A 16,769-nucleotide genomic window follows, 5' to 3' on the forward strand; every position below is an offset into this window, starting at 1 on the left:
ATACAGTAGAATTCCATAGTGCTTGTTGATAGTCCTTTATTTGTCTGTGTTATGTTGTGTATTGATAGGGACTGTGATTGCTGCGTGCGGATGTGAACCATGTTAGTGACACTTCACTCTCAGCTACAGTCTGTGAGAGCTTTGATTACACAGCTTGAAGCTGCAGTGGATGGGCGGCATTGCTGTGGGCTGGCTGTGGGGGATCCAATGGAAATCCAGCAGATCTGAGTCCACCGTTTGGTCCGCACTGGGGGCCAGCCCAGTTACTACTTGCTCTGTGGTTGACAATTCACCCATGGTCAAGTGGTTAGTCTGACATAAACACGTTTCAGGTGCTGTCTGTGGCTGACACTGTCCCTCAGCCAGATGCAGTCATTTGTCCTGTTTCAGAGGAAACCTCTCAGCCTAGAAGATCTGGGCAATCACTGATGGTGGAACTACTGGTTGTGGGGAACTCCAATGCTAGGCGTATTACGGGGCCACTTGGGGACATGGCTCCCAAGGAGGGCAAGAAAGTTAGTTGGGTTTCGGGTTCTGCTAAGTAGACCAGGAGTCCACTACACATAAGATGCGGCTGCACAGGTTGCAGGGGCTGTGTGGTATAGACTGGGTGGCTTTTTAGGTTAGAAGGTCTCGAGGAAACACAAAAGGGCTTCAGTCTCAAAGGATTCAAGTCAAACACAGTAAGAACATAGATCCCCGGAGCCATTGGTATAACAGTTGTAAATTGTAATAGCTGTGTTGTGAAAGTACCAGGACTCCAGGTACTAATAGAAAGCACTGATGCTCAAATCCTTACACGCCCTGAAAGCTGGCTAAAACTGGAATAACTTCAACCAAAATTTTTGCAAATGACCCAACAGTGTTACAGAAGGGATAGGCTAAACAAAGTTGGTAGTGATGTGTTGCTGTTAGAAGTAGTTTATCTTGTTGTGAAATTGAAGTAGATACAGATCCTGAGAGTTAGTAAGGGTAGAGGTCATTCATGGCAACCAGAATAAAATAATAATTGGATCATTTTACCGACCTTCCAACTCGGATTATACAGTTGCTGAAAGGTTCGAAGAAAACTTGAATTTAATTTCAAACACATAACTGACTCATACACCTATAGTTGGTGGTTATTTAAATTTACTCTCAATGTGTTGGTAAAAATATGTGTTTAAATCTGGCGATACACATAAAACACCATCCAAAACTGTGCTAAACGCTTTCTCTGAAAATTATTTCGAGCAGTTAGCCCATGAGACCATTCAAATAGTAAACTGTAGTGAAAACACACTTGACCTCTTAGCAACAGTTAAGTCTGAACTAATAACGAGCATCAAAACAGACAGGGATTAGCCAACACAGGGCCGTAGTGAGACTGAATATTGTAACTCCCAAATCCTCCAAAAATAAACGAAAAATATACCTAAAAAAAAAAATGAAAATTTATTTGATGCCTCCCTGAGAGATTACCTCCACTTCTTCCAAGTTAGCAATGTACTGGAAAGAGTAGGCCAGGTGTGGCTTGAATTCAAAGAAATAGTATCAACAGCAGTTGAGATAGTTATACCAAATAAATTAATGAACCACAGAGCTTATCCTTCTTGGTGCACAAAATGAGTCAGAAAACTGTTGCAGAAACAACGAAAAAAGCATGCCAAATTGAAATGAACACAAAACCTCCAAGATTGGCGATCTTTTACAGAAGCTCAAAATGTAGCATGGACTTCAATGCAAGATGCTTATAATAGTTTCCACAATGAAACTTTGTCTCGAAACCTGACAGAAAATCCAGAGAGATTATGATTGTATGTAAAGTATGCTACAGCAAGACGCAGTTAATGTCCTCTCTGTGCAGCAGTGTGCCGCTAAAACAGAGTTACTAAACACAGCATTCTGATATTCCTTCACCAAAGAAGTAGTAAATGTTCCAGAATCTGAATCAAGAACAGTTGCCAATATGAGTAAATTGGAAGTAGATACCCTCAGAGCAGTGAATAGGTTTAAATTGCTTAATAAAAGCAAGACTTCTGGTCCAGACTGTATACCAGTTAGGTTCATTTCAGAGTATGCTAATGCAATAGCTCCATACTTAAAAATCATATGCAACTGCTCGCTCGACAAAAGATCCATAACCAAAGACTGGAAAGTTTCACAGGTCACTCCTATAGTCAAGAAAGTCAGTAGTAGTAGTCCACTAAATTATAGACCTGTATCATTAGCTATTATTTTGGAGCATACATTGGGTCGAACATTATAAATTACCATGAAGAGAACAGAGTCAACACTGATTTAGAAAACATCATTCTTGTGAAACAGAAGTAGTTCATTGCTCACATGAAGTGTTGAGTGCGTATTTCTAGATTTCTTGAAGGTTTAAGACACTGTACCTTACAAGCTGTGTGCCTACAGAATATCATCTCAGTTATGTGACAGGACTCATGATTTCCTCTCCAAGAGGTCACAGTTCATAGTAACTGACAGAAAGTCATCGAGTCTGGCATTACCCAAGGTAGTGTTACAGGCACTCTGCTGTTCCTTATCTATGTAAACGATTTAGGAGGCAATCTGAGTAGCTGTCTTAGGTTGCTTGCAGATGATGCTGTCATTTATTGTCTAGTGAAGTTATCAGAGGATCAAAACAAATTAAAAAATGATTTATAAAAGGTATCTGTATGGTGCAAAGTTGTCGGTTGTCCCTAAATAATGAAAAGTGTGAAGTCATGTACATGAGTACTAGAAGGAATCTGTTAAACTTCAGATGCACTATAAATCAGGCAAATCTAAAGGCCATAAATTCAACTAAATACCTAAGAATAGAATTATGAGCAACTTAAATTGGAAAGAACACATACGAAATGTGGGGAAGGCAATACAAAGGCTGCGTTTTACTGGTAGAACACTTAGAAGATTCAACAGATATACTTATGAGATTGTCCATACTGTTTTGAACTACTGCTGCGTGGTGTGGGATCCTTACCATGTAGGATTAATGGAGTACATCGAGAAAGTTCAGAGAAGAGCAGAACAGTTTGTGTTTTCGAGAAATAGGGGGGAGAGTGTCTCTGACATGATACTGGATTTGGAGTAGTTGTTGTTGTGGTCTTCAGTCCTGAGACTGGTTTGATGCAGCTCTCCATGCTATTCTATCCTGTGCAAGCTTCTTCATCTCCCAGTACCTACTGCAACCTACATCCTTCTGAATCTGCTTAGTGTATTGATCTCTTGGTCTCCCTCTACTATTTTTACCCTCCACGCTGCCCTCCAATGCTAAATTTGTGATCCCTTGATGCCTCAAAACATGTCCTACCAACCGATCCCTTCTTCTAGTCAAGTTGTGCCACAAACTTCTCTTCTCCCCAATCCTATTCAATACCTCCTCATTAGTTATGTGATCTACCCACCTTATCTTCAGCATTCTTCTGTAGCACTACATTTCGAAACCTTCTATTCTCTTCTTGTCCAAACTGGTTATCGTCCATGTTTCATTTCCATACATGGCTACACTCCATACAAATACTTTCAGAAACGACTTCCTGACACTTAAATCTATACTCGATGTTAACAAATTTCTCTTCTTGAGAAACGATTTCCTTGCCATTGCCAGTCTACATTTTATATCCTCTCTACTTCGCCCATCATCAGTTATTTTGCTCCCTAAATAGCAAAACTCCTTTACTACTTTAAGTGTCTCATTTCCTAATCTAATCCCCTCAGCATCACCCGAGAATCAGCATCATTGGAGTAGAATCATTAAAACAAAGGCGTTATTCATTGTGGTGGGATCTTCTTGTGAAATTTCAATCATTATCTTTCTCCTCTGAATGAGAAAATGTTTTGTTGACACCAACCTACATAGGGAGAAACATTCATCACAATAAAATAAGAGACATCAGAGCTTGCGAAGAAAGATATAGGTGTTCATTTTTTTGGTGTACTGTTTGAGATTGCAGGAACGGAGAATTATTGTGAAGGTGGTTCGATGAACCCCCTGCCAGGCATTTAAATGTGATTTTGCAGGATATCCATGTAGACGTGGATGTAGATAAAAAGAGCTTAGTTACAATGTATTATTTTCTACAACCATTTTCATATATCCTGTCAAAAGATAATACTAAAGAGTCCTACATTCATGATATGAGAGAAGGGGAGCAGATGCAGGTGCTGCTTAAGGTCCTGATGGAGGTGGTTTACCTTAGCCTTCCTGCAACCTGTCATGAAGCTTTAAGTATGTATCTATGTAATGTAGATTACTGTGATGAGCGTACAATGTAGCGTTGGGTTTGTGTTATGGATGAAAGGGGAGAGTGAACCCCAGGGCCTGAACGTAGCCTACTTCTTGTGAATAACACCAAGGGGGCTGCTAAGATTAATGTCTCCATCCAACAGACATATCGCCATCAACAGTGTCACAAGCCCTGACGCAAAGACTGATGATAAGGAACTTTACCCCACAACTTCGCCTCCCCTTGCCACTGATAGTGAAAATTTCATCCACTACCGGAATGCAAATCGGCTTGCCTCGGAGTCAAGAATAATCACACACGTGTACTAGTAACCTCAGCTACAGAGGCGAGCTGTCAAAAGGTGTTTTGTATAAAATGCCGCGAGGAATATGTTGTTGAGGTGGTGACATTAGCTGCCACTGGAAGTGTGGTAATAGTATTTATGTGTAAAATATGAGAAAGACAACAATTTACATACAGGGGACTGGTGTGTGGCACACAGAAACACATAATAGAAAACAGTTAACCCTGTCTTTTGTGTCTTTTGAGCCCTTTCTGTTTTTCTAGGAGAGTACACAGATTCTCACACAACCGCACAGACACTCAAGTGCGCACTCTGAAGGTAGCAGCAAGACTTGCTGCAACTGCAATCATGTACATTTGGTTGTCTGTGTTGTTGTGTGTACTTTCACTCAGAATAGAACAATAGCTTTAAAGCTAGTGTTCCGTTTTTCTATTATGTCTTTCTGTGCACCACAAACCAGCCCTCTCTAGGTAAGTGGTTGTCTTTCCCTTATTTTATGTATTTTCCATCCATTATTGTTACGTATTAGTACCATTTATACTCCGTTCATCATAAGAATAAACCTCTTGTAAACATTACATTATGTATTCTTTCATGTTTGCTGGAACCTCATTGGATTTTGTTTCAGGTGGAGTGGAAGCCAAGCTTTCTAGAGTACAATCAAGTACGATAATGAGGATACATTTTATGCTTTCGTTATGCATACATAGATTCAGCGATACTACTGGATAACCGCTTTATTAGCGCACTTAACTTGGAGAGCACTGGCCAGCTACCTGGCCCAACTAGCCTGTAGTGGGGTAAACAGTTGTAGGAAGGATGTAAAAAGAGACGAGCAGGGAACAATATAGTCTTGAATGTCATTTAATTTTTGAACACAAGAAAATAATGGTAAAACTCAGGTGAAATGCTTCTTAGGTGATCTGACGGAGAACATAACATGCCTTCAAACTTAGCTAACATAGTACTGTAATTAAAACCAAGACTGATGAAAATTCCTGACTTAATTTTTCTGCATCAGCAATGTGCAGCTTAAAAGTGTTCTGCTGGGATTTCACCATGTAGTTAAATATTGAGTCCACTAAAGGTATTAGTCAGTCATCTGGTAATCTCTGAACTCCTTTCATATCGGACTTCAAGGAATATGGTATATTTCAGTACTGCTGTGTTGCTAGCAAGGCAATCGGCAACAGAATCCCAAGCCACCAAAAAGTCCACATTTCCTCCTCCTCTTTTATGATGTACTGTTCTGTATTTCAACCATGTGACGTGTAACAAAGCTTCATTCATTAGTTCCAGTATGTTTGGCAGATTAAATGTCTTGTTATGTCTCGTGAAAAATCCCTTAACTTGGCTACAGATCAGTTCAATTGGATTCAGGTTGCAGTGTTAAGGTGACAACTTTAAAAATTCAGCATTTGTATAGTGGGCTCGATGCCATGAAAGTTAGTGTGTCTATGATGGTTAACACTGTGGCTTGTGTGGGACCACATCTGTCATAAACAACAATGGGCATATTCAAACAAAGAGTATTTGATTCTTCATTTTTCTCCAAAATATTTAATTGTGTAATATTTTCTTAACTTCAAAATCTTTAACAATCGTTAATAGAATCTTGATAATTAAGAATGTGTATTTCCAGTGAAAACCAGAATTTTGCATGTGATATGTAATTAGAAACTAGAAAACATGTGTTTTTCTAAAAAAATAAATAAAAAAAGTAAATGATTTAGATGTTCAAGCGGGCCAAAAAAATTTTGCATATCAACAGGTCTTGAACTGTCGCCCAACATCCCATTCGCTTATCAATCTACGATGCTATTGATTATGTCACAAGCATAGTTGAAATATATAAATATATTTTATGATATTGTGTTCAAAAAAAAAAAAAAAAAAAAAAAAAAAAAAAAAAGACATGAAAGCTTATTTTTCTCATTAATCTTGTGAAAAACATTAAGATTGACTTGTTTCTAGCTTACAGTTATACTGACTGTACACAATTTTTGAAATAAAAATTATGTAGCTAAACTATAATTAAGAAAAACTTTGAAGGTTGTTAATACATCAGAATGTCAAAGTATCATATACTAATAAGATATCTAACACATAATTTGGACCTACTTCCAAGAGTGGAATAACACCGGTGTTCCCGAGCCGAGGCTGCTGACCAATCATTGCATTTGTGTTTCTTTACATCAGGTTTATTCTTATGATGAACGAAGTATAGTTATACACATTAAGTAACAAATCTATTACTAAGAGCTTACATGTAAACATAATGCTTTCATTACCGTTTCTCCTTTTATTAAGTTGCCTGGAGAGAAGAGACCAATTTTAACACTATTTAAGAAATTTAAACCGTTTTAGGGTATTTAATTAAATTAATGCTCTATGGATTGTTTCAGAACTTGAAGAACCAGATCTGGAACAAATAGAAAGTGAAGATCAAGATCAGGGTGGCTCAGATGTGATGGAAGAAGTTGATCATGGTAAGCATTGGAAATAAAATATTTTGGTTTGGTTATGAAGAAATACAGTTAAATTTCATGACTACTCTTAGCAAATAAGCCCAATTTCTAATTTGTGACTTGTGTTATCAGACAGAACAATCATCTGACCAGAACATAGTTCTTACTTAATTTTTGATAAGCCCTTCTTAAAAAACTATGGTCAGTCAAGTCTGATATTATTTCTCATCCTTTCCAAATTTGGTTATATCCATGCTATATTTTGCCAAAATGGTTGTATGTTCTGGGAGAATTTCTGTCGCCTATGATACTTTTCTGTCATATGGAACTGTGTTTTGATGTACACCAGATTCCCAATTATCTAGGTGCAGATAATCAGACTTGAGAATTGAGTCTAACTAAAGAGTGGTCACTCTGCAAGCCACCATGAGGTGCATGGCAAAGGACTTACACTGATTGGTAATTTTTGAAAACATCAAAAATGAAGTCTGAAATGTTCTGTTATAATTATAATGAATATTTTCATAAGGAATACGAGTTTCTGGTTCTCAGGACATCATCTAAGGCTCTCTAATAATGGACGGTTAGGAAAGAATTAAAATTTACACATGTGCAGGGCATATGATCTGTTAACATTCAGACAGTTTCTATGTCTCAGTTACCATAGTTCAGCAACACAAAGAAAGAAGGAAAGAGTCTCACAATAATTGTTTCCATGAAGCTCAATATCATCATGAAGGTTCATTTTATACCGTATAAACTGACTACTATGGCACTGAAGCAAGCTGTCCATGTGCAAAATTACTGCAGAGTATAATTAAACACTGACATGTATTAAAATTGGTCAACAGGTGTACATGGCAGTTTGAGCCAGTGTGTTTGTGCATATATGAATTTATGATATTTGTAACTGGTGATAATTAGCAACCAAGTTATGACTCGATTCTCTCATTGACTTTCTCACAAAGGCATTACTATATAGAATGTTTAACAATCACTTCATATCCCATCACATGGTATATTGATAACACAGAGGGGTCAATTGTCTCTAAAGGTGCAATTCCACTGAGGCAACATATGGTATATGGTTATCACGCATGCTGCATGGAGCAGATGGAATAGGATAACATGAAGCAATATGCCGTATGCGGCTCTGTAGTGTGCCACATATGGCAAATTGTTGCCATCCCATGTACCAACTGTCAACAAGAAATGTTGTATTACAACCTGTCCATCACTCAGTGAATCCTTGTTGCAAGCGAAGTGGAGTAGATAAATGAGAAAATGACTTCAATTTTTTATCATAATTCACATGAATTGTGGAACACTAAATGATGTGATACAAAGAATTATAGATTATGAAACAATAAGTTGGGGCAGCTTTCCAAGATAAGTGACTGTAGTATTCTGGAAGCAAGAATTTATAAACTGTGTTCCATCATGAATCTAAAAAAACTTCACAGTGAAAGAAAAGTGTCACATCATCATGGAGATCGCAAACCATAGCTCTGCATAACTGTGGGATAATTCTTGAAATCTTGGTTCACATATTTGGAATACTTACAAGAATGAAGTATAAGTATCACATGTTATTATCTCATTTAACTTATTAGGTTTCTAACATACACAGTTTGAAGGAGTGACATTGTCATAACAAGTGCCATCTGCTGGCAGACACTACAGTGCTTGTTTTTCAAGTGTATATATAACCTTGAATAATGTTATTCTTACACTTTATATATACTCCCACATGCTCATCAGGAAGAATGCAATCTTATACCAAAATCAGTACTCTTAGAATAAAGGAAAAATAATAGAAAGTGGTATTAGAAAATTACCGACATATCCCTTTTTAGATTTAAATAACACTCATTTCATCATAAATATCATGCAACGAAAAAAATGGTATATTTTCATGCAAAATATTCTTTTTTAATCATTCCAACATGTTCATACACGTTCCTATTAGTTGTATAAACATTCGTAATTAAACAATACATATCAAAATAGACAATATACTGGAAACTGATGCCCTCTTTAGTGCCGTGGCTTGTGACATGGGAAGAGTCATTTCCACATTTTTTACTTAATAAAAAAACCTTCTCTTTTTTTACAGACAGTTATGTTCATAAACTTCTTTACTCGTAATCACGGTGCCAGACTTCACTTCCAGATTTGTTGTCTTGCTCTCCACCAGTCACTTTATTAATGACACATTTCCTTAGAATATTATCAAAGTACTCACGGAACTCCAAAGAGAGTGTGCCAGTATTGCTTGTAATGTCCTGTAGTTTCTCAGGTTTCAGAGGAATGACATCTGTGTATGCTCTTGGCACACTATGAAAATGAGGACTATCCTGGTCTTAACCAGAGGAAATTCATGTTTCACCATTCCACTGCTATTGCATGAAACAGACATACATTTTGACTAAACAGTGTGTAACGCCCATTTTTCTCCTTCCACAGTTACATATTTCTTAAAAATTGATCTATATATTTCTGATAGTCAAGAAATGGGTCGTGTGTGTACAGGTCAACATGCATGAGTTTCATTTGCTTTCTGCAGTACCGGGAACAACTGGTGGGGAGTATGCAGCGTATCCTTTGTCCTTTTTCGTAATACCAGACTTGCAAAATCCGTATCATAAGCATTGTAGGAAAACCCACGGTCTGGACACATGGAAAACATTGGAAAATCTACCACTATGAAGTGAAGTCTTCCAAAATTGAACCATTGTGGGATTCCTGTTCTGTTCTGTTCAGGCTTTTGAAAATACTTACAAAGTTTTCACACTAGAGGCTCAATATTTCAGTAGGAAACCTGGAGAGAAACCACTGCAGTAGGACTCCCCCCCTTTATTTTTTATTTTTTTTATTTTTTTTATTTTTCAGTTATTTCATTGTACATGTACATGAAAGCTTGTCATCAGAAAATATACAAATATCAAATGTAAATACCCATTTCTGCTGCAAATAAAAAATACCAAATGTAAATACCCATTTCTGCTGCAAATAAAAAATACCAGTTACCGGTATGTGTGGAATAGGCACGTTGTGCATGAAATCAAATGTGATCATTCCTGCCTCTCTGCCTCTTCAATTTGTACAAGTTTTTTGCAATGTTTCATGTAATTATAGAACTGACATGCCTGAAGCTTATGGAGTTTCAACTCATTTTCCGCTGCCGTCTTGATAGCAGCTTTATTTTCTCTTTCAATTTCACATTTAAGCCTCTTGCATTCACTTCAGACATCCAGTTGAGGACAAGAAAGCCATAGTTGTAATGATTCTTGAAACAATCATAAAAATAACGATATTTTTTTTTAACAATCCTGGATCAGTTGTATTTCCTTGAGAACTGTAAATTATGTAAATTCTGGAACCACATTTTCCAAGAAAGTAATCGTACATGGTCTTCACAGATAAAGTATTAGAGATGTATCTCTTCTTCCTACCACAATGTCCATAATGTGTTACCCTTACTGAAAAAGACTTTATGAATTGTGCTCTCATGACATTAGCATTTTCTGGAACTGAATAATGGTTTTTTTTTCTACCATGACCATCATGTGGCAAAGTCACTCTTTCACAAAGTAGATGGCACAGTCTCTCCACTCGGCATTTTGTTATGGTATGGAGTGCAATAAAAGCTTTCTCTCAGTGTTTTGTTATGCTATGGAGTGCAGTAAAAGCTTTCTTGCATACCATAACTTCCTTGAAGCTAACTTTAACATGCAGATTAAAAAAATAGGTAATTGATTTGTATTACCATAATGCTGGAAGTATTTTCACAATACAGTAACCCTATAAAATAGATTCATTTACGATTGACTATATGGTGTTGGGCTGGTGCAACATGAATGAACTAATGGGTATTAATAAATTTTTTTGACATGAGCTGAACATATGTTTTATTGGAATGTTAGTGACATATGTAAAGTGAAATCTTGAAATAATCTAACAAGTGCAGAAATGTAAGGTCTTGGGCCGTAACTCACATATTTATGATATTTTGTTTCAATTATTTTTCAAAAATTGAATCAATGATTTGCATAGTTGGGAATGAAAGAGTTAATAAAGTAATATTGTTGTCATGCCAGTTACCTAATAATAATAGTTTGCTGCCCTTCCATGATTGGTAATGGGATGTTGGCATGGTTGCTTTGGTTTCTGTGTAAAGGGAAGAATGTGGCCACTGATGTACCCATCCTGTTCATCTTTGTTGGGCACATTGTTGAATTCTGTCAAAAATAGTTCCTTCAGCAGCTGAGAAAAATTCTGTCAAAAATAGTTCCTCTCAGCAGCTGAGAACTTCTCAAAAGTATTTGTGTTTTCATCTGTAAACAGATATTAGCATATGATTAACCTGTATGCTTCAGCGAATAACACACTTTTACCAGTTTCCTGCATTAAAACTTAAAAATAAATTGAAAATTTGTGTAGATGAAAGGAATTTATAATCATCTTTTGTTATAATATTTGTAAGTACAAACATTGTATGACTGTTTACCTGAAATCTGTGTCTGTTTTCCCTTTAGGAACAATGTTTCCTTTCCAGTTGGTGTGTTCCAAACCCATTAGCTTCCTTTGTATAACCACATTTCACTTCCACAATTTAGTGCATTGTTCTTCCTTCTAAATTTACTTCATCGATTTCTTAGCCACTGGTGCCCCCAATACTTATCTTCTCACATTAAACACCTATCATCATTCCACAACCGCAATACCAGATCGGATACGTCTAGCATCATGGCTGTACCTTTACATAACACAAAATCTTTCTCCGTGTCATTCTCCATCTCAGCCATACGACTATGGAACGCGCTCCCCTGTGATCTGCGTCTTATCCAGAACCATTCAACATTCAAGAGGGAACTCAAAACTTACATATTAGGGACAGTATAGCCACCATTGTTGTGCCCCTCTCATCTCTTTCTTTCTCCTCTCCATCACAGCTTCGAATTTTACCATTCTATTTCTCTTCCTCTAACCTATCTACCTCTTCTATATCTCTTTCACCCCATTCTATCGTCTTATGTCTCTGCTCGATGAGAATAACTCACAAGCTGCAAGAACATAACGAGGAAATTCCCAACTAACAATAGGACTGACATTCACAAAAGAAAAGTATGTTTACTTTCATATACATAGTCATTAGTACTACTATTATTATTATTATTATTATTATTATTATCATTATTATTCGTGATTGTTGTAATTATTTTTTTATTGTTATAATTATCATTGTACAGGGTGATTCAAAAAGAATACCACAACTTTAGGAATTTAAAACTCTGCAACGACAAAAGGCAGAGCTAAGCACTATCTGTTGGCGAATTAAGGGAGCTATAAAGTTTCATTTAGTTGTACATTTGTTCGCTTGAGGCGCTGTTGACTAGGCGTCAGCGTCGGTTGATGCTAAGATGGCGACCGCTCTACAGAAAGCTTTTTGTGTTATTGAGTACGGCAGAAGTGAATCGACGACAGTTGTTCAGCGTGCATTTCGAACAAAGTATGGTGTTAAACCTCCTGATAGGTGGTGTATTAAACGTTGGTATAAACAGTTTACAGAGAATGGGTGTTTGTGCAAAGGGAGAAGTTCTGGACGGCCGAGAACAAGTGATGAAAATGTAGCACGCATCCAGCAAGCATTTGTTCGCAGCCCAGGAAAATCGACTCGCAGAGCTAGCAGAGAGCTGCAAATTCCACAATCAACTGTATGGAGAGTCCTACGAAAAAGGTTAGTTACGAAACCTGAACGTCAACTACCCGAGGCGATGGATCGGCCGCCAGGCAGCCCGTGACAGAGCACTTCATCACTGGCCTCCAAGAAGCCCTGATCTTACCCCCTGCGATTTTTTCTTATGGGGGTATGTTAAGGATATGGTGTTTCGGCCACCTCTCCCAGCCACCATTGATGATTTGAAACGAGAAAGAACAGCAGCTATCCAAACTGTTACGCCTGATATGCTACAGAGAGTGTGGAACGAGTTGGAGTATCGGGTTGATATTGCTCGAGTGTCTGGAGGGGGCCATATTGAACATCTCTGAACTTGTTTTTGAGTGAAAAAAAAAACTTTTTAAATACTCTTTGTAATGATGTATAACAGAAGGTTATATTATGTTTCTTTCATTAAATACACATTTTTAAAGTTGTGGTATTCTTTTTGAATCACCCTGTACTACTGTTATAATCTCTATTTTTTTTTCTTTAACATCAATACTGTATAATATGTTATATGTCCTTAATGTTCTGTAGAAACTGTAACTCGTTCAATCTGAGTATGCCTGGTTAGGTGTAAGAGAGGGCCTTAAGGCCCTAATCTTGCCAGGTAAAATAAATGCATAAATAAATAAAAAATGGCTCTGAGCACTATGGGACTCAACTGCTGAGGTCATTAGTCCCCTAGAACTTAGAACTAGTTAAACCTAACTAACCTAAGGACATCACAAACATCCATGCCCGAGGCAGGATTCGAACCTGCGACCGTAGCGGTCTTGCGGTTCCAGACTGCAGCGCCTTTAACCGCACGGCCATAAATAAATAAATAAAATAAATTTATGTAAATTCTCTCTGCACTCATCTGATGATTCCATCACCAAAGCCATTTTGAAATCCCACCACAGTGCTGCCATCACACCAGGTTCTTTCGTGCAATATAGGGGCTGGTCTCTGTGACAAGTCCTCTTTCTGCATGAAATGAGATTAAGATTCTTGTGAAAACAACTACTACAGTGTTAGCTCATACACTCCAAAAATATGATATCTCGTTTTTGATCTCGGTGCCTGAGTTTCTTCTTAATTTTGGGTAGGAACTAGAAGAAGGGTGTAATTTTCATATCAGGGGAACAGCTTTAACCTTATAACGTCTTATCACAAAAACTACTGAATTCACCGAAGAACTTTGTCACCATTTTGATTATTGAATTACTTCTCTCAGAAAGGGATCTTTCCAAAGTCGTGCATTGCATTTGCTGTTTATAGGGTTCAGAAAACTGCATTCATTTGTCATTTTGATAGTATTTCGCTCATAACAAGTATGAAGTTGAAAGTAATATAACTCCACCTAAAATCACATAAAAATTCACTTGTAGTTCACTCTGTAGCACCTCTAAGTAGGTAAAAAAATTCATTTCTTAACTTTTGATTACTTGCTCAGTGATATAAAATGTCTGACAGACAGCAAAGTAAAATTTGAAAACAAACTGAAAAAGTTTCTTCTTGACAGCTCCTTATAATCAGTACAAGATGTGTAAAAGGTGGTTACTAACTCACATCTGTATATTAAATAAATAAATAAACTTACAAATGTCAGCATGTAGCCACATTTACAAATTAATTTGTGATGTGAATGTAAAATGACTCATCCCACATCATTACTATTTATCATGCAGAATAATCCATGGAACATGAAACTAACCAACAAACAAACAAATAATTAGGGCCAGAGTTAATATTTTCCTGGAAAGAGACATAATGTAATGTTCACATGTGGAAAAATACCTACTTGACAAGTAGCAGGCACAACGGTTTACACAGCGGCAGTGACAGTACAATTCAGCTGACAGTGTCAGTCTCTCATTGGTGTATTGGTGGTGGGAGTACCCTGCTAGCTGTCAAATGCCACCTTATTTTAAGTGTGCTTTAAATATCTCTGTCACTAACAATCTGATATCGACCAGTATTACCCCGTGATAGTTGGTGTCTGATTCTCTTACCATTGGCTTGATATCCACAAAGTACTGAAAATTTTCTCAACTAATTTGTGTGAAATTTTTTTAACAATGTTCCATTGTAAACATGTCCCACTCCCCCTCATTTTCCTATAACATTCATTGTAAAATTATTGACCTCCATTACAACTGAGATGATATGATGATCGTCTTTCTGATTATAGTTGTGAAGCTTGTTGGCTAGTAAACATTGACTACAATGAGTAATATTCCTTCCACTATGAAATTGTTTCACTCAATTCACTTAAATCATTATTTATTAACTCCAAATAATTTTCCATCACTTAAGCATTTCAAATTACACATTATTTTGTAATACCATGTGCCACTAAATCAAATATGTTCACAGTCATTGTGTGTGGCTTACCATGGGCACCAACTACGCAATGTTTGGCATCAGCAATTATATTTGGACATGTAAGGATAGTTCTCCCTTACATATCCCCAACAAAATTAAAACTTTTAATCCTTGATTTAGCGGTGACATGAAATCTGAAAAGAAGAAGAAGAAGAAGATGCTAAAAATGAAGATAGTAATTATGTTAATTGGTCAATGACTAGTAATTAACTACACATAATGTCATTAATTAGTGCAGCAGGTGATAAGTAATTACTATGAATGAGTATCATGATAGTACCTACGAAAATGTTGAGCATCACCATAGTGTGTATGGTTAACTGTCTATTGCATGGCAACAAACCATAGGTTTACTTATAATGTTAAGGGAACCACTCATACCTGTGTGATGATGTCATCTGGTAACACACATGTCTGGCTGCATCTAGCTAGACTTGTGTTTGGCATCTTTACATTGCCAGAACAGTTTAAAATCCATAAGCTTTGTTGAAGGTCAATTGTACACTAACATGGGTGAAAGCAATGGAAAGAGTGAATTATTTCTGCCTCTTAGATCACATCTAGTTAGATTTTGAAGGTCTGAAAACTGATAGCACGAATTGTATTTCCAGGTCTCTGAAAATATTGAACAAATCAAAATTATATCAAAATTTCTAAGTTCAACATGTTACATAGGTTTTTTATCTTTCCCCCAGATTGTTTTTTTCTTCAGTGAAATTGGTTTGCTAAAAAAAAAAGTCATGCAATAGTAGGTTGAATAATTATATACCTATTGCATAGGTGTGCCATATACTATCATTAATTATCACTTTAGTTATCACTAGATAATGTATAAGAATAATTAATCATAATACTGAGGTAAAATAATAAATTATCTTCCAAAAGTAACAATAATTACTATAGAAATGGCATTAGTGTAACTGTCAATGTATGTGATTATCTGTATACGCTCCATCATAATTTTACACTGAGCTTAAGAATGCACCTGAGCGCATCAGCAAAATGAAACAAGTCACACAAAAATAGCAAAAAGTATGCACAAAATCCATGTTAGTAGTTAAATACTCGTCTCAAACAAAAATAGTGAAACAGGGCAAATAAACTGTACAGGTGCAGCCTAATGTACTGTAGTTTCATGTAAATAACAATGAACTGTCCCTATGTTAGACTAACTTATTACAAGAGCAAAGTTCACAATGTATACCAATATGAAACTAAATCTGATACGAGAAAGACAATCATTTATACAAGTGAGGCTGTGTATGTATAAAGCAACTCTGGTGTCTTCAAGTCTACATCTAAACAGATGACTGGGACTAATGTAATGTTTACATTGTAACATTGGTATTTGTGTGTTGGACAAGGGTCATCAGCTTAAAATAGTAAAACCTTAGATTGCATGCTAAATAAGCAAATTGCTTTGTAATTATAGAAGTAAAGGCAGTGAATATGTTGTATGGGTAAGAAATGCACTACATCAAATAGGTTCCGCCGCTCCCCAGGGGGCTCACGGTTCTTTTGTGAGTTTGTGCGTGGCGCACATGGGGCCTCGAGCTATTGCAGCCAAATCTTCCTTCCTTTGCTGCATTTCCTTCATCCTGCCCTCCCTCCCTATCCTTGCTCCTTCCCCATTGCCCCCTCCCTCCCCTCTCTGTGTGGATTTTTTTCGACCTGGCTAGCCACCTGCTTTT

At 36.9% G+C, this 16,769-nt stretch overlaps 1 protein-coding gene across 2 annotated transcripts in view; it reads left to right on the forward strand.

Moving 5' to 3' along the window:
• Positions 1–16,769, forward strand: part of LOC124777687 (nucleoprotein TPR-like) — a 291,125-nt gene that overhangs the window by 256,174 nt on the left and 18,182 nt on the right. For both annotated transcript variants that reach the window (XM_047253163.1, XM_047253164.1), the window contains exon 34: positions 6,924–7,007. In XM_047253163.1, the coding sequence (XP_047109119.1) occupies positions 6,924–7,007 (84 nt within the window). The remainder of the gene's footprint in view (positions 1–6,923; positions 7,008–16,769) is intronic.

The sequence above is a fragment of the Schistocerca piceifrons genome, chromosome 2 (genome assembly GCF_021461385.2).
Source record: "Schistocerca piceifrons isolate TAMUIC-IGC-003096 chromosome 2, iqSchPice1.1, whole genome shotgun sequence".
NCBI lineage: Eukaryota > Metazoa > Arthropoda > Insecta > Orthoptera > Acrididae > Schistocerca > Schistocerca piceifrons.